We start from the raw sequence: 23,933 nt of genomic DNA, 5'->3' as shown, positions 1-23,933 counted from the left end.
ATGACAAAAAAATATTTTTTGGTGTACTGTTCCTTTAACAGGTATCACATATCATAATTACTAACATAATTAATAACTACTGTATTAAGGTTATAGGCTGAACAAATGCTAATAGGGTAAGTGTCTTATCAATATGAGTGATCAGGTCATCATCTTCAAACCCTCTTTCCAGTCAAATGATAACGGATGTTCTGAGTACAAGCTGAAGTGCTAACAGCCGTATCCAGAAGAGCTTTGCTGAGAGCGATTGAGAATACTTAGTGTCAGATCTCTTTTCAGACCGATGTGTCACATACTCAGCTGTCAATGAGCACACAGCAAAAGCTCACAAAATAATTCCACAAACAGCTTCATAAATACCTCCACTCACGAGTTTTTCGACATTTAGCAGGGAAGTATGAAAGCACTTCAGAGGCATGCCAGTGTGGCACGCTAATCACTTGCACCTGCAAACTATTCAGCTTGTTTTGAAATCCAACTTACTTAAAAACACTGAAAATTAGCGAGCATTTGTTCATCCAGCCCAATCTGCTCCCCGGTTCTAAAAATCTTACCACTTCTTAAGTCAAAACAGAATTTATATCATCTACATCTTTGTAAAGACTTGTGTTAGCATGCTAGCCTTCCGCACACAAGCTTTGTTGACTCTGTGTGGCAGCTCTCTTGCGCTGCTAAAAATGATAATTTTGCTTGTCGTAATTGATAAGTGTTTTAAAGAGGATAATTCCTCTGTTGATCTGAGGATAACTTAATGAGTTTAGCAGATGTTGAAGTCAACTCTTCAGGGAGAAAATACTGTACCCTCAAAGTCCCAGTGAAATAAATTAGCACCCTAAGACTGTTTCTGTATGTCTCTTAGCCGCCGCATATGCGTTGCTTTAGTGACAGAGATGCATCGGCAAGGAAATAGGAGCAAATATTATGTTAAATATTTCTCCTTAAATTAGAATGCAGCAGTTGTATGTTAAGGTTATGAAAAAAGGCCTGAGAGTTTAGGATAATGGATTACATAAAGGAAAAGTGGAAATAAATGTTGTAGCCCTGCCAGCCCCTGAAACACCTGTGCTGGTTATTACGATGCAGTTCTGCAAGTCTGTAGGCATGTAGAACTGCTTTATATTCTCAGATCTTTACATTTCTGTTACATTTAGTATGGGTTTGCTGGTCCAATGTGAATCTCATTACTTTCTGTAAGTATTAATAAGTAATTAATAAGAATACACATACATTTAGTACATTTGGATAGATACTGATACATGCATGTTCTTTATGGACAGCTTCTAAATATGAACCCTTTTATGCAAAACAATTTTAGAGAGGTACTATATATTACAAATCCTTTAAGAGTCATACAATATTGCATTCATGGAATTCATAGTTTGATTTTATTGTATTTATAATAATAAAGCAATATCACATGAACAGGAATGTTGTATGTCCAGCTGTGAATGAGTCCTTTGTGTATGTATGAGAGAGATAGAGGGAGAGAGAGAGAGAGAGAGAGAGAGAGAGAGAGAGAGAGAGAGAGAGAGAGAGAGAGACTGAGTGTGTGATTACCTGCATTTGTTGCAGTGATGAACAGTAATGCTGCAGCTATTAGTTTAATTCTATTCCTCAGCTCTTGTTCTATAATTATCCTATGAGTATTTCACTAGCGTTTAAGTGTTTATTGTCGGAGATAAAAAGTAAATATTATTTTTTAATAAGTATTAATTTATTGATATCATTTTTGCATTGCAATGTACATACTATTAGGCTACTTTGGACATTGCTTTAAATAAAAAGGATTTTTACAATAGTTTTTAAATCACTTTCATTCAAAATTTGTTTAGGCTATATCATCATATACTGTTTATCATCAAATTTCTAGAATATAGCTAATTAATTTTTTGTTTATATGGGCAACCCATATTACATGGTTAATTAATATACACAGATGAAAAAAATATTATGACCGCCTGCCTAATATGCTGTTGTTCCTCGACGTGCCGCAAAACAGCACCGACCCTCTGATGCATGGACTCTGCATGACACCTGAAGGTTTCCTGTGGAATCTGGCATCAAGATATTAGCAGCAGATCCTTCAATTCTTGTAAGTTGCGAGGTGGAGCTGCCTTGAATAGGACTTGTTGGTCCAGCACATCCCAATTTGGAGGCCAGGGCAATACCTTGAACTCGTCATCATGTTACTTAAACCATTCCCGAAAAATGTGTGAAGTGTTGCTGGGTGCATTATCCTGCTGAATTAGGTCACTGCCATCAGGGAATACCATTGCCATGAAGGGGTGTTCCTGGTCTGCAACGATGTTTAGGTAGGTGGCACATGTCAAATAGATGTCCACACCAGGGTTTCCCAGCAGAACATTGCCCAGAACATCACACTCCCTTCACCGGCTAGTCGTCTTCCCACAGTGCATCCTGATGCCATCACTTCCCCAGGTAAACGGCATACATGTACATGGTGCTTCACGTGATGTACAAGAAAACCAGACTCATAAGACAGACGACCTTCTTCCAAGGCTACAAGGTCAAGTTCCAACTCTTGCATACCCATTGTAGGTGCTTTCGACAGTGGACTGGGGTCATCATAGGCACACTGACTGGTCTGCATCAGTGTTGTGATACATTCCTCATATTGCCATTATTCAAATTTTCTGTGACAAATTTTCTGCCACAGTAGACCTTCTGTCTGTTTGGACCAGATGGTATAGCCTTCGTTGCCCTTGCACATTGATGTGCCATGGGCGCCCAACACCCTGTCGCCTGTTTGTGGTTTGTCTCTCCTCGAACCACTGTTGGTGGATACTCACCACTGCTGACCGGGAGCACCCCACAAATCTTGCCAAGAGATGTTCTGACCATCTGGCCGTAACAATTTGGCCCTTGTCAAAGTCACTCGGGTCTTTCCTTCTGCCTATTTTTCCTGCATTCAACACGTTGACTACGAGAACTGATTGTTCGCTTACCATCTAATCTACTCAGACCTTGATAGGTGGCCTTGTTAGGAGATGATCAATGTTATTTGCGTCACCTGTGATTGGTCATAATGTTTTGGCTCATCAGTGTATTAACTCTTTTTTTTGGAGAAAGAAAATATATATTTTTTTAAATGTATATATATATATATATATATATATATATATATATATATATATATATATATATATATATATATATATATATATATTATGATGTATTCTGTTACCATTATATAAAATTACTCATACCGTGATATAAAGTTTTGGTCATCTCGACCATACCTAGTGCTATGCAGCATCAAATAGAGGCTGGGATTTGGGACCACACTGATTACAATCTCTGATGCCTAGTAATTTTTATAGCACAAAACAATAATAATTAGGCATCCAAAAACCCTCAGTGCATTAAAAAAAATCGGTTCTCCAGATCGGTTATTAGAAACTTAAGCACAAAAATAATCTGTATCAGTATTTGTCACAAAACAATATATTGGTCCCTGTAGTCTCTACCAATGTATATATGTAAAAACCTTTATGTTTTAAATGCTGTTGATATTGTATGCTGGAGATTTTGTATGCTTTAGCTCTATCCAACGTACACATTTCTACGAATACGAACACCCTGAATGGTCACAGCATTCAGTTCAGAACATAGGAACCTGATAGGCCAATGCTGCACAACAGCCAGATTTCCATTTGATAGATTGTGTTTGCTTTGAATGTTGGTCAATATAAGATCTTAAAATGGATTTGAACTTCAAATGAGTGAAGACAAAAGCAAGATAATGGGAAAGTGATTTTCAGTAACTCAGCACAGAGGAAGCCGGTGGTTCGCCTAGATGTTTCAATACCGATCACGTTAAGAAAGTCAAGCACCTTTGTGAAAGGGTCTGGTCTCAGAACTGCAGCCAAACCACGCAATTAGCCTCCAGCCATCCAGTTCACATAAAACATGACCGCTACTTGACACAAAGCACTCAGTATTCCACAGCAACCTCTTCTCAGCTCAAGCCAAATCCCTCATTTCAAAGGTGCCTTATCAACACCAACACTTCCATGATACATTATGGGCACACAGTTGTCCCCTCCCAGCAGCCCTTGGGCAAACCCGAGCAATTACAGCCCCTCTTTCAGACAGTCCATTAGGGTCATCATTAGCTTAATGGAAAGTCAGTAGCAGTCAGGAGAGTTGACACTGTATTGAAAAGTATTTTGGGCGAGTTACCCTCTTTTACATATATGTGACTTCACATGAAGTCACACAACAACCATGAAAATAAATACTTGCTTATCTGGCTAACCAGAGATTATACAAATATAAATTACATCTGGATACATCTGGATTTATATGATTTTAATGTCTTCATCCAATCAAAAAGACTCTGTTTACTCTATTCCTACTCAATAACATCCCCTCGTCTTAAGCTATATCCTTGTTAATCTGCATAGGTTTGAAAACTGTGTTTTCAGTTTCAACAATATCGTTTTCCAAAGCATGCAGATATGGAGAGCATTTTCAAAAGTCTATCACACGCTTTCTAGTGGAGAAAAACCATTCTAGTGTGGCTGAAAGGTGTAAACATAGCAACATCAGTGCGTTTTTTAAATGAAAAAGTATAGAAGAACATAGTAGTAAGATTAATTGGTGTTTGTTATTCTAAAGAAGAAGAAAAATACAAGCACAACTTTTGTTAGGAATATTCTGGGTTCAGTATGAATTAAGCTCAATCCACAGTGTTTGTGGCATAATATTAAATACCACAATTTTTTTTTTGACTCATCCTTCCTTTATTAAAAATGCAATATTACAATAAGGCACTTACAATGGAAGTGAATGGAGTCAGTCCATAAACATTCAAATGTACATTGTTTCAAAAGTATAGTCAAAGGATTTAAATATTATACATGCTAACATTATTGTTGTGTAAAAAAATCACTAACTAACATTATCCGGGTATCAATACATTCAATATTACAATTTCAATGCCATGAAATAGCAACCCTATAATGCCAGTATTTAGATATTACTTACACAGAAAAGGTTAGCAAATGACTTTATCACACTAAATGCATGCTAACATGTATAATTTTTTCATCTTGTGGCTATACTTTTAATAATACGTGCATTGTTGTGTTTATGGACTTTTTGCATTATCCATTTTACATTAAATTTCGACTCGTCCCTCGATTTAAAAACAAAAAGGTCCCCAGGACTTTTTTTCTTTTTTATAGATGGGCGAATGGAAATATTGTTTTGTGGTAATCAATATTATGCCACAAAATGCTGTTGATTGAGCTTCATTTATATTGAACCCGGGCCATTCCTTGTGTAAATACCAAGTATATTCCTTATTTATAACTTTCTCCACTTCTGAAACAACTTTTCTATTTTGCTGATGTAACCAAAGCTGCATGAGCTGGGGAAACTAATATTAACCATATTTTTTTTTTTTTATATTAGCTAGCTAATATAGTTTCACTTAGAAATTCATCACAATTAATGCAAATTCATGTTGTCTAAGATCTCAGAGACTGTATGAATTTTCTTACAATTTCTCACAATTCCGTTGGGAGGGCTATACTCACCTGCTTGATTGGTGGTGACATTGAGAGAGACGTACTGGCGCAAAGGGGCAGTTATTTCTGACACCCCATTCACAGCCTCCACTTCAAAGGTGTAGTTAGTGTGAGCAAGGAGGTCCACAACCATGACAGACGTGTTTCTCAGGCCTGTCCGCTGGGGGAGGTATCGCACATGGCTACCACATGGCTCATACTGGCCCAGATCTACACTGATCTTCCTGCACAGAATGTTGTAGTTGACGTCCTTCCTGCCGCCAGTCTCCTCCGGAGCAATCCATTCTAGGAAGACGCTGGTCTCGTTTACGTTGGAAATGGCGCTACGTGGGGCGGAAGGGGGCTCTGAAACATGACATCACATCAAAAATAACAACAATTATCCATAGAACACAACAGCAACTGACTACTTTTCCAACAGCCTTTATTTTGAAGTATTTTCCCCAATCATATTCTCCATATAGACTTAAAAAAATTCTTCAACAAAGAGTTTAAAGACATTAGAGACCAGCTCTGAGATTAATCACAACATCAAAGAACCAGTTTTAAAGTCATAAAAACTAGTCTGAACAAGAATGTGTACTTACTACATCTGCAGGGAGACTGGATTACATTATCCACAACAGTGTTGGGGAAGCTACTTTGAAACTGGAGCTTCTCAAGCTACAAGCTACTCATAAATTTAAAGGCCAGTGTATAATTCGTTTTTATATATTCTGGATCAGATCTTGCCCGGCCGAGTTGCGAATTAAGGCGAATATGCACACAGACGAGGACTACATCAGCTGGTGAGTGACATTTTCATCCTACATACTGTACCGTGTGAGTAAGCCTGTGATTTGATGCACCCTTGCCCGACCCCATTGCTGCATTCACAATACAACATGACAAATGTAGCATTTTGTGACACTAAAGCGCTATTCTTTGGAAAATGTGGATTGTTTCAGGAAAAGCTACACTTTTGTGAAAATAGCTGAGCAACTGACACAATACCGAAAAATGTAGCTAATAATTCCCCAATATTGATCCACAACTCTTCATGGAACTTGAGCTCTTTTGCTGCAATTTTGTTTTCCGTGGTAACAGCAACTTCTCTGATTGGAGGATCTCTTTCTTCAGGATTATGGGTAGTGTAGTTCTTCCTTTTGAATTTGGCATTTAAACACACTTTTAAAAAAATATAAATTATTAAGCTGAAATCACACTGAATTGTGGCTTCTACATAAGGATATATCATCACTTAATCTTCAATCATTGTAGGTCTGCCTAAAAGGTGTTAGCATTCAATGGGATTTTACTTCCGGAAACCTACTGTTGCCCTTTATTTAGAGAATTTTTTTTGTTAGGCATTGTTGGCTGTATAAAAACTAAAAGGAAGAAGTATTTACTTGTGCAGGCCATGTTGGTGGGATCCGATTCGGTCCTGAAGTATCCCTGCTCACACTGACAGGAAGTAGACGCCTCTACCGTGGTGAAACTTCTAGGAGGACATTTACTGCAGCTTTTGGTCTGTAGAGCTGATCGGTAAAACCCTGGCTTACACACTGCAGGAGAAAGAGATATCAAACTATAATTAACTAGAGCCATTGCACTGTTTGTTCAAAGCTGATGACTAAATCAAGTCAATAAAGTCAAACAATTAACAGTTTCAATAAATAGAGCAGGTGCTTATATCAACAGAATGCTGATGCTTTGAACACACTGTAATGAATACTTTCTCTTGTGTCCTAATGTATGAATACGTCATCATGTACATTTGTAAAATGACTCATATTTAATTCAATAACTATACATACCCCTACCTTGCATATATTACCACTTGCACATGTACATACACCATTCTATTCTATATGTCCTATTTTCTTTTTTTTTGTTGGTCTATTTATACTCTTACCTTGTTTTATATTCTGTGTCTCATTGTAATGGTCTGTGTGCACTTGCTTGTTTCTCCTATCACCAAAAACAATTCCTTGTGTACGTGAGCACACTTGGCAATAGACCTCATTCTGATTCTGATTAAATGAGTCTTAGTGGTTTTATAAATGCATTGCATTGAATTTTAAAAATGAGTCTGAATTATTAGTTATTCATATGTTTAGGGAATAAGCCTCCGTTATTTGCTGTATTTTTAATGATTTGTTTTCCAAAAATGTTATGTGCTGAGCAGCAAACCCCCAACTCCAAATGAAAAAAATCATAATTATATATATATATATATGAAAAACAAAAAAAAAATTCTGCCATAATTTATTAAACCTCATTACAATCACCCATGACATTCTTTCTTCCATGAAACACAAAAATTTTTTATGCTGCTCTTTTCCATACAATGAAAGTGAATGGTGACTGCCCCATACAGAAATCTGATACATTGCAATATTGTTGTGTTTTCGGTGATTTAAAAAAGTCAACATGTGTACATATATGGAACATATATTTCAAAATACTATGAAAATGTCCATTTTCATATATGTAACATACATTTTCCCAAATACTAGTGGAATTAACAAAATTACTTACATGCTCAAAAATATAAATGTGTGTGTGTGTGTGTATATATATATATATATATATATATATATATATATATATATATGTGTGTGTGTGTGCTATATATACAATGTATGTATGGGTGGGGCTGTCAAGCTCCAAAAATAGCAAATAAGCACCACAACTTGCCATAAAGTAGCCTATCCGGATCTTTTGAAGTCATTTGATAGCAATGTGTGAAGATCAGACAAAAATGTAAGTTGTTATTTAAAATCTTTCCCTCTAAAAAATCTTTCGAACATCAGTTGTATATATATGCTAAAAGAGCTTTTGTGTTCCACTGAAGAAAGTCATATGGGTTTGGAATGACATGAGATAATTATTTCTTAAAAAATATGATTTTATGTATTAAGCTTCAAATTATTACACCTATTCAAACTATAACGCACCAAGAGCCTGAGAGAGTTTGAGAATTGCAGTATAAGCGATGAGTGAGACAAATGGCGGCAGTATATTTGGTATTTGCAACTGCTTAAATGCTTTAGATTCAGGACAGGTGCTTCTGCACAGCAGACACCCTGTCAGCGTGAAACACATTTAGATAATGTATTGCCATGGAGAGAGAGAGAGATAGATTATCAATGGCCTCGGCAGTCCAAAGTGCACGCAAAGACATTAATTAAAGCCTCCCTGGTGTGCATTATGAGGCAGACGGCAGAGGTGCGCTGTGAATTCAACCAACATTGAGAACAAGCTAAGCGACAGAACTGGGAGGAAGCTAATGCAGAATAGTACTACGTAAAATTTATATCATTCAGCATTTAACTAATATTATTGGGCCATATTATACACATTTGTAGCAGTTAACTTTTCCCTGAAGTCCATTTTGTATGGCCATTTTTTGCACCCTCTCATTTTATTAAATTTATTTTTATGAATTAGTATCAATTATGAAAGAACATTATTGTCTCATGTCATATGAATTATTAAGAATTGTCATTAGACTGCATTGGACATTTTACTATCACAATATTAGTTTCCATAAAACAACATAATAGTATACATATTATTTACGAGATGGCGAAATCGTAAAGATAATAGAAGGAGATGGCGAAACCATAAGAAAGTTCAGCTTTCACTCCCATATAGAAAAATTATTGAACCAAAAAACAATGTTGAGGCTAGCGAAAATGTGATGCCTGCATTGTATTGATTTGAAATTATGTTTGTTGATTGGTTGGTCTCTAAGAGGATTAATAGTGACACTTTTTTTGCACAAGCCAAGTCGTACGATATCTTGCGATTTCACCACCTCGTATGAGCTTTCATGAGACTATGTTGAATTAGAGTATGTACTACAAACTCGTACTTCAAAAAAGCGGTTTTCCATGATTTGGCCCCTTTAAAACACTTAGTATTTTTGCTTTATACTGATAACTACTTCAAAATAATAATAATAGTAATATTTGTTTATAGAGCCAGGCTTTTCAGAAGCTGAAATTCACTGTTAAATTTCAGGCCTTTAAAATAACCTTTAATAATGGCAGTGATCTAGTTTTTCTATGTCGTGCCGTCCCATGTTTAGAAATTCTCCAAAGCAGGAAACATGTTTTACTTTGAACGTGACGGTATGATATTATGTGACCTGATTAGCCCTGTGACAGACAGACTGTTAGTCAGTGACTATTTTGTGTTTGTCTGCTGCCAAATCACCAGATCTTAAAACACAGCTGTAAAATGTACAGATCCATCTTTTCCAGTGCGTTAAATTCATGGCCTCCAGTCAAGAAATGCTCCACTGGAGCAGACTTTCTGCAGCTGTAGACAGACAATTTTTGCCCGACCAAAAAATGGAGAGCAATTTGTTTCTGATAGTGTTGCAGATGCTTTGCATATCTTTTGTTGTCGATCAAAGTTTGAAGTACAAATACAAAAAATGCAACAATCCTCAATTTTTCACAACAAATTTTGTGCAGTGAATTATTGGCCGCTGAGAGCATTGAAGAGTCATTTAGCAACCAAACAAACCTTATAAACAAGCTGTTGAGTTTTTAAAATGTTGTTGAGGGCAAAAATGACCATTAACCATTTAATAAATATATTAATACATTTCAGTGTTTGATTATAAGGACATTTTTGTTAGCTTTTTTATGAAACAAGTTTGATACTGTGCTGGGTCACCATTTGATGACCAATGTAAAATCTGTATAAAAAACAATTCAGAATCATTCTTCATATAGGAAGAGAAACAAGTTGAGTTTTTAAAGCAATATCACATGAGCCAGAGTGCTGTATATCCAACTATCAGCATGGATACGATTTGGCCGTAGGTAATCACAGCCGTGCTGATAGATGTACAATAAAGAGTGTGATATTGATTTCATACAACAGCTCAATGAACAAATAATGAAACAATTAGCGAAAAACTAAATACTGTCCCAAAAACGCTATTGTGTGTGGAACTACTTTTTTTACATCACAAGATATGTAAGCGCAGCAAATTTCTAGCGGAAAGATTAGCAGCTGTACATCATCGTATCTTTAGCTAGGTAACTCCTGGCCAACCAGTTGAGTCCCGTCCTGCATGAGGGTAGGCTTCGCGCCCCTGCCTCCTATCTCCGGCAGGATATGATGGTTCTGAGTACAACTACTTCGGACCGCCAGACTGGGCTTGCGCAAAAGAGAGACATTACATTTCTGTTTTATGTTCATCAAATAAATGTCATCTTGAATTTCACTCAAATCTGCGAGTCTTCCTGATAGAACTGCCATTGAAAACCACACTTTAGAACTAGAAATGGCAGCTTGGGCTGATTTTTAATAAGTTATTGGAGAAACAAAGATGTGTGTATGCAGCAGCTGTTAGTTTATCTCTATTCCTCAGCTGTAGTGTGATAGTAGGGGATTCATTAAAATTCACACATCTGCACTGCTCTTACACGTTTGGAATACCACAATCACAAGCGGAGTGATATAAATAGCTCTCAGTGCAGATGTCCTGAGCTGTCAGCTCTCTCGGAACACCTCTCATCCAATCAGATTCCAAGACCGGAACTAACTGTTGCATACATTTAACATTTGAAAGCCTTTTTGGTAACATTTAATTTATTTTTTAATTGTAAAACTGTCAACTTATCTTTTCTTATATATTTTATTAATGGATATGAAAAGATAAATGTAACTTTTTACAATTAAATAAATAAAAAAAAAAGTTTGTATTCTGTTTAATAAAACAATAGTGTTTTTCAAAACTTTAGTTGTCATTTAGCTTAAATTCTCCCTTCGTAAGTGCACTTGTCCTAATGTGCTTTCAGAGCTGTGCTTGATAACAGAAATGTACTTTAAATTACAGACAATTCTGTGTGACCCCGCAATTATCATTAACCTGCATCCTGCTGGGAAAATGGTAAAAGCGTTCTAATGTAAAGACTCACAGTCTTATGATTATCTAAATGGCTACAAAACACCACGTACAGCACAACGGTCAGAGATTTCCAACAGTGTGCGTGTGTGTGTGCGCGCGTGTGTGTGTGTGTGCGCGCGCGTGTGTTTTGGAAAGAAATAGAGAAAGATTAGGTAAGTTTGACATGTTAGGTTTCTTTCTTTTATAAATTATGTTGCATAACACTACTTAAAGCAACATTACATACAATATACTACTTCCAATTGAATCTTCAAAGTTTAATGACAGCAAAAAGTTTAGAGAGTAAAATGTGATGGCAGTTGTGAATTGTTTTATACACCAGGTCTAAGAGGCAAGCACTTAAAAGGCTCTTTGCAAACCAATCTACTGATTTCTTATACCCATAGTCCAAAGCACAACTTCATATATTACTTGAAGGAATAGTTCACCCAAAAATGAAAATGTTGTCATAATTTAATCACCCTCATGTTGTTCTAAATCTGTACGATCCGTGTCTATGTATTGTTTAGCGCTAAAAAACAAAGTAAGTTTTCATGAGAAAGTGCACCACTTTAAAAAAATCTTCTTTCAAACACTCATGAACACGCAGCAAAAAAAAATAATTACATAAAAAAAAATGACCTACATTTCGGTTTGTTTCTCACCCAAACCTATCGTATGCCTCCAGAAGACTTGGAATATAATGCACAAGTCATAAATCATTTTAATCTATTTTAAAGTCAGTATGAACAGCCATTGTATTGAAAAAAATGACTGCAATAAGCATTACGAATTCACCTTTACTCTTCCACTTAAGAAAGAAAGTCATACAGGTTTAGAGCTACATGAGGGTGCATAAATCTATTCCTGCAGATTTAACACTTGACATTTATTTTAAAATAAAATGTGATAAATTTAACCAATAGAGTGAGATCTTGAGGAATTACTCTCAATCCTGTTGATTTGGTGTTAAAATGCTTCTGCCAGCTCTTATAAGCCACTTCATTTAAACAAATTGTCATGTGACCATGACTCAGAGCTGACATATATAGATTACAATATGGAAAGATACATATTTCTACACTTCATTCAGCTCCATGCAGCATAATTCCTGCAGCATTATGATATAAATGCCCATCTTAATGGAAACGAGACGAGTTTTGATTAAATAAAGGGTTGGTGCTGGGCTGCACTAATGGGGCTTGTAGGAACCTTTGATTGGATTACACTCAGGGCTGGTGTCTAATCAATCGGCCATACATGTCTTTATTAAACTAAAATAGTTCAGCAACAGAATTATTTAACAGTTTATACACTTAATGAAGTCACAAGACAAGTATATATCTATTCTGGCATTCTCAGCTCCAGCTATCATATAAATTATATTTAAATATATCTAAAAATGCATGCTTCATGATATTGTTTCATGAATGCCTCTTTGAAGATTAGAAATTTTGCATTCTGTTTACAAAAGTGCTTCAAGCAATAACTCAAAACTCAGATTATGAAATTCTTCCCCAAAAGGGAGAATAGGGTATTCTTATTTATGTCGTTTTAAAAAACCCTCTACTGCAAATATTATAGAGCTTTTAAAAGTGATCGACTGATTCATCTCAAAAGGATCTTGGTCTCTTGTCATGCAACATTAGACGTCTTCTAAATTTAAAATATTGTATAATATTTTTTCTCATTCCATGATATAATTTATTTGTTTTTATCATTTATGTCAGGCCTGTTAACAACAGCGACTAAATGACAAAGCAGAAATAAAAGCATTTTCAGATGTCACTGAACAATTATACAGTCAATGATATCATAAAAGAATTAGGTTAACACACAAAACCATTCATGTGTTACACAGCCAGTATACTGTATAAGCAATCATCATTTTAATAGCAAATAACAAGTTATAAGAGCTACATTGTTATGCTGTGGATTACATTATTAAATTTTAAATATGAATGAATTAATGTAATAATAATAATATACCCGGAACCGTCATGTCCTGCTGGAGATAGGAGGCAGGGGCGAAGAGCCTACCCCCCTGCGGGACAGGGCTCAACTGGTGGTGGTGGGGAGGTGGAGGTTGCATTGTTAGCACACCGAAACAGCAATGTGATAGATTGTGAGCGGACTTATAAAGCATTGGCTTGCGTGCGATTGGCCAGGAGTTACCCAGCTAATGATGTGATGATGTACACCTGCTGGTCTTCACGCTAGAACTACGCTCCAATTCCATTTATAGTAATAATAATAATAATATCCGTTATGATTATTGACATGGCCTAGACATTTTTACCAACATTCACACAAATATTTAACTAGAAATACGGTGGCTCAGAGGTGCAAAACCCCCAAAAATTTACAAAGTAAACAAAAGTTCACAACACAAAGAAATCAAGCCAAAAATAATAATAAATAATAATAATAAAACAAAAAGTAGCAAAATCATTTTACAAAGCAAACAGAAGTTCACAACACAAAGAAATTAAGCCACAAAAGAAATAAATGTCACAGGGTTTGTCTATCAGATACGTAGCATCATCGTCCCATGTCTGTCTTGTGTTTCGTTCATGTGAAACACAAGACCGAAGAGCGCACGGCAGAGAAAACTCTTATCACTCTTCAACTGGTTGGAAACTCAATTATCACATGTGTGCCTCTCCAACAAAGATATCACAACAATCTGTGTTTTACAGTATCTGTGACTTCCTGACATACTTTATTGAATGAATGTAATGACTGCAGAAAGAAAAACGTGTAATGTCTGTGCAACTGGCATCACCCAATGAAGTTGCAAAATGAATCACTGATTTAACCTGGTCTCATAGAATCATGTTACTATGCCTACATTTTATAAAAATGATTTCGACGTAGCTTGTTGTATGTATCATGGCATTTTCCAGGTAAAATTGACAATAGAGGTGCTTCACTTTCAGTCACTTTCACACCAGTCATGAGTAAAACAGCAGATTATCAGTCCATAAACATTCACTTTTTGCCCTGTTCCTTACACAGTGCTATCTAATGTCATCAAAACTCATTTACTGTAGTGCATGACTTGTAAGCAATAACAAGCTTGCTCAGGCATGATCAAATTGCACAGTAGCTTAACTGACAGCGTGTTGAAATTGAGATGTAAAGGACCAGGGTTTGAGTCCTGAAGAGCTAAACAGTGTCATAGAAGCACCACAAAATGACGTGGTTGCTTTAGTAATTGCGTTTTTTTCAGGTCAAATGACCTTTTAATGACTATTTTGTTAGGTTTAGGAATGGGCATTTTGGTCATTTTGTCTACTTGAGTACTCTGACTAATTACTCGAGTACTCGTTGAGTACTGAACGGGCAAATACATGTTCATAACTGTGTATATATAATAACATGTCTGACAAAAGTCTATGGCTGCTGCATTGTGTCTTGTTGTTCCAATGTATTGTATATTAATTATTATAGGCTGTAATAAAATAATATGCTACAAAATGTACAAAAGATTGCATAATAAATATATAATGCATCAAATTTGGTCATTATGTGAAGATTTGCTGCCCAACTCTGAAAGAATGTGCACAACGCGCATCTGTCTGTTCTTCCTTCAGGTTACCGCAGTAATCTTAGAAAGTACGCACCAGTTTTTTAGTGACTGTCTGAACCGTTATTTTCAAATAACAGGAGATATCTGTATCCATTGCGTTTTAATATGCGTGTTATGTTGAAGTTCAGTTTTGAAGATGCTGCATTGTGTTCCATTTAACTGAGCTCTATCTGGCTGTATGAAACACTCGCGTACTGTACACTGCCACACGCGCCTGGTGTGTATGTGTAATTGTGTGTGTGTGTCCAAACGTTCGCTCTTGTGAGGAAAGCCGCTATGCTCTGTATTGTTGTTGCTGTGATTTCATGAAGTGTTCCATTCAACTAGGAGAGTCTGAATTTCCATCTTTCAATGGAGGAAAGTGTAACGGAATGACACATTATATCGGATATCTAACTTGGAAACTCGAGTGGAAATCTTCATTCATTTCATCGAGATGCAGGTGTGTGTTACGTCACACAGGGCTGGGAGGTGTAGTCAGTGACAAGCATTCACTTTTATAATAATATCCATTAACGAGTCAAAGTTCTTACATTAAATGATAATGAAGCGTGTTTAGCAAACATTTTGCAGAGACAGGTGTTCAAAACACGGTTAATTACACTCTCTTTGTTTTGATTATTGTAACAATAGCATTGCAGTGTCGTATCAGTTTGTTTGCATTGAGAAGTCTCTGATAATCAATGTACCCCTCAAAGTCACAACATAATCTCAAAATTAAAAATAAGCTCCCTCTTTGACACGTTTGTGTTTAGTTGTCAGGTAATCGTCACTGGATTTCGAATTAAGTGAAAAGTCACATCATGCGTGATCACTATCCATCATCGTTTTCATGATCGATCATTGCTGCCACGTCCGAGTACCCGAGTCGTCGAATACTCGTGCCCATCCCTAGTTTAGGTTAGGTTTACCAGAAAGGCCCATAGAGATCTGCTACATTACATCATCCCTACATCTCCCCCATGCACAAACCGTTTCAAAATGTTCTCTTTATCCAGAATGATGTAAGCATCACCACATTAAACCCAAATAACACCCTACCAAACAATGACAGATGCTAAATATTAGCTCCCTGTTGTCCCGAGCAAAACGATGGGCATGAAATTTAAAAATGAGGTCCCTCTAGTGCACTTTGGCCTTGCTGCATCTCAAATTGATTTGATTTCAACATGCATGACTCAACATGTCTTATTGCGGATGCAGTCATGATCACTGCTAACAGTGTCAGGGTGTCTATCTACTGTCTTTATGCGTTGCACAAAAGGCTAATAGGTAATTAATATGCACCAAACAGTGGTGGGTCTGGCAATTAACGAGCCTGTGAGAGTTTTAATATGCAATTCATTAATAGAGGGACATTCTCTGAGACTGTGTTGATTAATAAGGCTTTTTATTTACTAGGGAGAAAAGAAGTTTGAAACAAGCTTTAATAGCAGTGATGTTCAATAATTGAAACCATGATTCTCGGATAAAACGCAAGGCAGAGTAGGTTAACGAAATCTAATTGGATAGAGAACATTACGATTAAAACGTTTGATAAATACCCTCACAAATAAATGACTTGCTATTTAGAACAAGAAGTTAAGTGTTTGGCATGCATTTGTCATATGTGCAATATATTTCACCATATATTGTACATGCTGAATCGTTCATTTCATAGTGTAGCAAACTTCAGCAATAAGTCATTCAGCTAACATCTATAATAACGTGTTTAAGTTTGAAACCTCCATTTTCAGTTTACAAGTACCATTGCTTTCCAAAGTATGTGATTATGGAGAGTGTTTTTGAAAGTCTCCACTTTAGTGGAAGAAAACACCATTCTAGTGTGGATGAGAGGAGTTTAAAAAACTAAACATAAATATATATATATTAGGGTGCATCAAAAAACACAATTCTTGAATTTTGATATGGCTGGGTGCTAAAAGTGTTCCAATATATGTAGAAACATCACATGCAAAATATTTTTCCAGTACATGATGATCTAGGGGTGCCACCGCACATCTGTGCACATGGTCGCCATGGAGATCTGATGTAAACAATACTACAGCTCAAGAAAACTGAGGTGATCTTTCTGTTTGAGGTATGTATTATTACATATTACTATAATATCTGGAATTGTGTCTTTGTATACTTATTTATCATAAGTCATATATATAGGTATTTGGTGCTCATTACATTTAGCTAAAGTTACCTAGGAACAGTTTTCTAACCACAGTTAGCTATCTATGTTAGCTAAGCTATTAAGCTTAACATCAACAATATTCTAGAGCGGACAATGTCATATTCAGAGTATAGATGTCTCATGTTTATTGAGAGTAGCATTTTAGTTGTTACAGTAAATTAACATTTTAAATACATGTATATTTGCAAGCACAGCTAGCTACTCTGGTAGTGATGTAACGGTAAGTTATGATGAAGTTAGACTTTGTACAGCTAAAATTTGAGGCTTATGCAAGAATGGTTTATCATAATTGAGTGATATTAAGTATAGTAAGATATGATTTTAAACACTTTCCTTGAGCTTGTATCCTTTTCATTTGCAGGCACTGCACAACACAACCCACCCCAGGATCCAGCTCTCCTAAGATGCTGCCTTCACCAACTGGTCCCTGCCAGAGTAGCAGTCGCAGCCTGGTCTTTGGTCTGGGCCCCAGCATCACCAGTGAGGATGGCATCATCACGGCGCCAAACTGCCAACTGGTCGTCAGATCTTACGCTGCATGCTTGCCATGAAACCTGGTGCAAATGGAGCATTGTCGCAGTTCGAGGCAGCCAAGGTTGTCCTGGAGCAGGTGCGGCCATTTTACAAGAAAGCCAACATCCCAATGGTGAGCGACAAGCGTGCGTGCCACAAGGTGGTAGACTTAGTCAATGCTAACAACAAGCTGCGGAAAATCTCCCAGGCCAAGCGCTCCAGTGAGACTACAGAGAAACAATTGGAGACAATGGAGTGCAGACTTGATGCCACATTTCCGCTGTGGCCTCCAAATGTTGAAAAGCTGATTGATAACCCAGAAGACCTAGCTTTCTTGGCCAGCATGAAGACTGACAGAGTGGCCACATTTGGTGTATTGGACAAAAACACTTTCAAGGTGCAGCTCAAGGTGAAGCGGCGAGAGGAGCGTCAAGCTGCCGCAGCAGCCAGGCAGTCCAGCTGTGAAAAGGAGCTGGAGGAGATGACTGCAATGTCCAGCTTGGAGTCGGAGAGTGATGGGGAGTCAGAGGAGGATACTAACACAGTCTATCAACCATCTGAGGGCGAACCATCCCACAAGCATAAGAAGACTGGAACAAACGTCTTCATTCCACATGACATCCTTAGCCGACTAAGTGTCGTGTCACTGGCTACAAGGTTGAAGATGTCACCAATGCAACAGGCTGCCTTCACGCGTGGCCTTGTTGCAGAGTCAGGCGGTGAATGTACACATCTCTCTGCATCTTACGCAACAGCTGACCGAGCAAGACGCCAAGTGCTGGAGACAATCAGTGAGGAACAGCACAAGCAGTGGACACCACCTCCATTGTGCACCCTACACTGGGACAGCAAGTTAACTCCGATGCTCAGCAATGTGCGCCAGTTGGAGGAGCGTCTTACAGTAGTGGTTGGAGATGCAGAGAGGCTGAAACTGCTTGGCGTATAAGAAGCAGACCAATGAAGCATGTGGAGTGATCATTGCCCGGTTGGCATGCAAGTTGCTGCAGGACTGGTGCTGCGCTGACCAGGTTGTCAACATGGCATTTGACACCACTGCGTCAAACGCCGGCCATCTCACAGCAGCCTGCATTGCCATACAGCTCTCACTGGGCCTACCACTGCTTTGGTCTGGGTGCCGGCACCACATTGGTGAGGTCCTCCTGAACCAGGTTTTCACAGACCTGAAGGTGGTCATCACGCTCGCCAGAGGTTACCTTGTTCACACGTGCGTTCAAAAAAAGTGAGGTCAATATACGTGCAATGAACGTGGTCAAAGACTGTGCTGAGCGTGGCGTCAAGCTCACATCCGACTTCGTCACAGTGGCAAGGAAGGAGCAGCACCTGCAGAATGTGCTGCAGGCAGTTGAACATGACCGCAACCAACAGCCTAACCTTCGCCGCTGCAAACGCAAGCTAATCCCTGAATAGGACCGTTACTCTTGGGTGGTGGGTGGGGAGACATATCTGGGGGGAGACGCACTGGCTAGGTTCAGAGTTCAGGTTCAATTTCCTCTCTCTGTCTCCCTGGTGATGTTGCTCAGTGGAGCAGAATCTGGCACAGACTGAGCAATTAAGTTTGAAGTTTAGTTAGTGTCAGCTCTTACCATTAGGCCCTGTTAGTTGCCAGTGAGTTAGCCACTAGAGAGGGTTTGTTCTTTTAAGTGTGTCAGTATCGCCCCTTGTGTTTAACAATAAAGTCATTAAACTTTATATGTGTGTCCGACATCCATCACTGCTGCACAAAAATCAGGGTAAGGCCACGTGAACGTCCCATTGACCTCCATTCATTTTGTCTATAGGACAAATTAATGGAAAATCTTGAAAGTTGAATTCTGAGAAATGCCCAAGTTGCCCAAAGGGCAAACAAACAACTTTTACTTTGATAACCCTATAGAACATGTTACTGTATAAAAGTTCACTGTACTCAACATTTCCAGGTCATCCTTTTGGCAATTAGACTAAAAATTGCAAATTTTTCAAAATTTTGCAAAAGTTCATGTGTTAGGTGGCACCCCTAAATCTCAATGGAATTCCTCAAAACTTTGCAAAAGTCATTTTTATGTTAATTGGAACAAAATGCAATGCCAGCCAAATTGATATTTTGAAATTAAAATTTCCCATTCAAATTTGATGCACCCTAATATATATCTATATGATTTTCATTCCATTATCGTTTCTTGACCCACATATGGGTACAACGTTGTTCCAAACCTTTTTGACTTTCTTTCTTCTTGTTTCAGGTGAGGGTAAGTAAATGTGACACAGTTTTTGGGTGAACTATACATGTAAGACAGATTAGTTAGCTAGTCCTTCAGGCAAACCATCGAACTGTAGATTTTGAAATAAGTAGTTTTGCACAGGGGTGCAAAACTACTATTTTAATATCTATTAAGTTAGTCAAAATATATTACAAATACAATTTACATAAAACAATTACCTGAATAAACCTCTTCTATGATGACATGTTTTTAATTACTGAGCTAATATACTGAGCTAATATTTTTCTATTGCTTTAAGTTAAAGATGTCATGCATTGTAACTGTCAAAGTCTCATTATAAGCAGAAATTAATTAAAAATAAAATGCTAACATGAGTAGTGCAGAAAAATCTTTTATTAATATTTCTAGGGCTGTCGATTTAACAAGTTATTCAACAGCATCCCCGGACAATAATAAGGAAGATTCCTGAGCAATTGATGCTTGAAGTACCACAAGTTTTCTCCAGGGGGCAGTAAGCGAAACTTCAACTGTACAGGCAACGTGCAGCTTATACAGAGAACAAACCAACACTTCAGCCGACAGCACAACACTGTTTTGATCATGTGGTCAAAACAGCTTGTTGAAGCACAAATACAAACTTATGGCTCCTACACACTACACGACTTTTAAGACGTCGGATCGTGGTACCGTTCATATTACAAAACTGTCTGTCTTGTCACTGAAGTCGTAGCGATTTTAAATTACACAACGAATCCGCGAACACATTACAAAACATTTTACTACTGACGAATCCCCGACGACTCTGCCTGGACTCCAAATTACATTTCAAAACAGAGTACATGCGAGAAGTGATACGAGATACGAAACGAAACGAAACGAAATGCATGATCATATGTGATGCGTTTCAGAATATGATGTTTATGTTTTTAATCACCTCAAAGCATCATTATTTTCTTTGGTTACAATATGAAAAAGTAGCTCCAACTGAAAAATCAACCTATTTTTTTACCTGACTGTCCAAGAGAATTGGCAATTTCAATTTCAATTTAAAAGTACTTTATTGGCATGATTGTGTTTACATACAATATTGCCAAAGCATTAATACACAAAACAAATTTCTCTCCAACTCTTCTCTTTCTCCACCCGGTTGTGGTACAGTTCAGACGAAACATCAAATAGGCACTGGTGCTCCTGCCAATGTTCCACTAATTCTTCCTCCTTTTCTTCGGTCCAATTAGAGTTTCTTGATACCGCAGTCATGCTAGTTGATGTTCTGTTGCAGGTACATCAGGACTCCTCACTCTGAAACTTCCCATGCCCCGTTTCTTGCTCTCTCATTGGCTGTAGGTCAACGCTGCTGTTGTATTCAGTCAAAACATATTTCACACTGCACGATTTGGAGTCGCAGACAGGTCCAGATATTTAGCATCCTAGATATCTCACTGACATTGGTGACGCATTGGTGATTTTCTCAAATCGCGGTTTTGATAGTTCATACATTGTGATCGTTGCTCACGGGAGCGAGCTCCAATTTGCCCACGATCGGGCGAAAATCGGGCTTAAAATCGTGTACTGTAAACTCGGCATTAGGGATCTCAAGATGTGTTTTTCTACATATTAAACTATGTTTAACTTAAATCATCTTTAGCAAAAACTGTTATGTTTAAGAATGGATGCAACCAAAGTGAGAGGCTCCAAAAGCCTCTGATGCAGGTGTACACTGACGCATCCTTAGACATGCCCTTATAATAAATCTCAGACTTATTGACAAATTCAATTTCAAAATGGATTGCTGTCAACTGTAGGCCAGTGATTGGCTTATGTTCAATAATATGTAACACACAGGCACACACACACACACACAAATATATATATATATATATATCAGCAAGTAATTATATATGGGATTAATTTTGATTAATTTGATAATTAATTGGCACGCCATGTAATTAATTTGATAAAAATTTGTAATCGATTGACAGCCCTAATTTTGATACATTTTACAAGATTGTTACACCGCATGACATTTATAAAGTCATTTTTTTGTTAGTTTAACTTTTATCACCTCGGACAACCTTTTTTGCCAATGACTCATTTTCCTGTTGAAGTGAAATCAGAAATGGAACAGGAATCATGAAATTCCTTTTAATTCCCATCCCTAGCTGATATTCATGAAATATTATTTAGAATAGCAGGCATAAAAATCAATTCATCAAACAAAACCCAGTGTGAAAACATAAACTTGCTTTTCCAAGAATGCATTTCAAATCAAAAACAGACAGCTAAATAAACGGTAACAATGGTGCCACAGATGGCTAATGACTGCTCACTATAAACATCCTTTTCCTACGTTTAACCTCCCATGAGTAAACTTAACTATAAACAAATGCATACAAATGACAATACATAAACATGTGATTGGCAGCGTCTAATGTTGGTCTTTGTGTTGGGCTATTGTTGGCGCATACTTGTGTATTTTGTGTATTTTCAATGCTCTGTTTGAATAGTGGGCAGATTGAAGCTGATTTGTGACATGGAAAATCTTAATTCCAATATGTCAATGACATCTAGCTGAACGTTTAATAATACCTACAGTATGTCATCTTTAGCAAAGGACTTGCCCGATAAAGGTAGGCGTGAAAATACAGCAGACCTGTTTAGTGTTATGTTCTGTCATTCATTAAAACATAACAAAAGGGATTCAACACTATGGTCCTAATAAAGTGCCCGACGTGATCTTCTACTGATGTATCCCATGTGCCACAAACTTCGACATGTTTTGCATTGTGAGATGCTGTTCTGCTCACTGCAATTGTACAGAGTGGTTATCTGAGTTACCATAGCCTTTCTGTCAGTTCGAACCAGTCTGGCCATTCTCTGTTGACCTCTCTCATCAATCAACAAGATTTTCTGTCTGCAGAACTGTCACTAACTGGATGTTTTTTTTTTGTTTTTTTGGCACCATTCTAATTAAACTCTAGAGACAGTCGTTCGTGAAAATCCCAGGAGATCCCAGGAGATCAGCAGTTACAGAAATACTCAAACCAGCCCATCTGGCACCAACAATCATGCCACAGTCAAAACCACTGAGATCACATTTGTTCCACATTCTGATGGTTGATGTGAACATCAACTGAAGCTCCTGAACCGTATCTGCATGATTTTATGCTGCCACATGTTTGGCTGATTAGATAATCACATGAATAAGTAGCTGTACAGGTGTTCCTAATAAAGTGTATATGGCAATTTATATACTGTACATACAAATTGCTATATGTGTCACTATGCCCCATATGTTTTGAGCATGATTATATGTTTATGGGTAATTCATACAATACATTGCAATTCTAATTACAATTCTGCACTCAAATCATATTGAATTGTGAATAAATTGACATAAGGCTGACTTACGAAGTGTCAACAATGCCGAAACTCTGCATCAACAACATTAAGACATACTGTATATTTATAAAATAACATGCAGTGAAATAACTGCACTATCGTCCTCACATAATGAGAAAAGAGGAAACGCTGATTAAAATACAACCTGGTACAACTTCACACACAGCAGCTAGTTTTAACGGCTCTGACTGTGTCATTTTTGTGAGTGTTTGTGTGTGAATCAAGGCTGTTTTAGACAGCAGGCCCACAGACTGGGTGAGAAGACTTTCTCGATGAAGCTGTCATTTCCTGAATATCTAAAAAAAAAAACGCTTTAAGAGCCACATTTCTGCACTGCAGTCTGTACCAGTGCGGGAAATCACAGAGCAGCTCTAACGGCTTACAAATGAGATCATAAAAATATCCTATTAAATTCTCATACCGACGGCACAGGAAAAATGTAGTCAATCATTATAAAATCACCATACTACTGAACTAGCAAAGCCGTTTATCAGCAGTACATTCAAATAAATCACTTGTCTCTTATTCTGTTTCTCTTGTTGGAGGATATGCTGCAAAAGTTTGTGGAATTGTCAGT

At 37.4% G+C, this 23,933-nt stretch overlaps 1 protein-coding gene across 2 annotated transcripts in view; it reads right to left on the bottom strand.

Annotated features, from left to right (window-relative positions):
- The window catches only part of LOC127636743 (ephrin type-A receptor 5), a 116,206-nt gene that overhangs the window by 59,317 nt on the left and 32,956 nt on the right, over window positions 1–23,933 (bottom strand). For both annotated transcript variants that reach the window (XM_052117440.1, XM_052117439.1), the window contains exons 4-5: window positions 6,944–7,099; window positions 5,565–5,900 (exon numbers count right to left, since the gene is read on the bottom strand). In XM_052117440.1, the coding sequence (XP_051973400.1) occupies window positions 5,565–5,900; window positions 6,944–7,099 (492 nt within the window). The remainder of the gene's footprint in view (window positions 1–5,564; window positions 5,901–6,943; window positions 7,100–23,933) is intronic.

This window comes from Xyrauchen texanus, chromosome 44, assembly GCF_025860055.1.
Source record: "Xyrauchen texanus isolate HMW12.3.18 chromosome 44, RBS_HiC_50CHRs, whole genome shotgun sequence".
Taxonomy (NCBI): domain Eukaryota; kingdom Metazoa; phylum Chordata; class Actinopteri; order Cypriniformes; family Catostomidae; genus Xyrauchen; species Xyrauchen texanus.
This window is presented reverse-complemented; position numbering and strand designations above follow the sequence as displayed.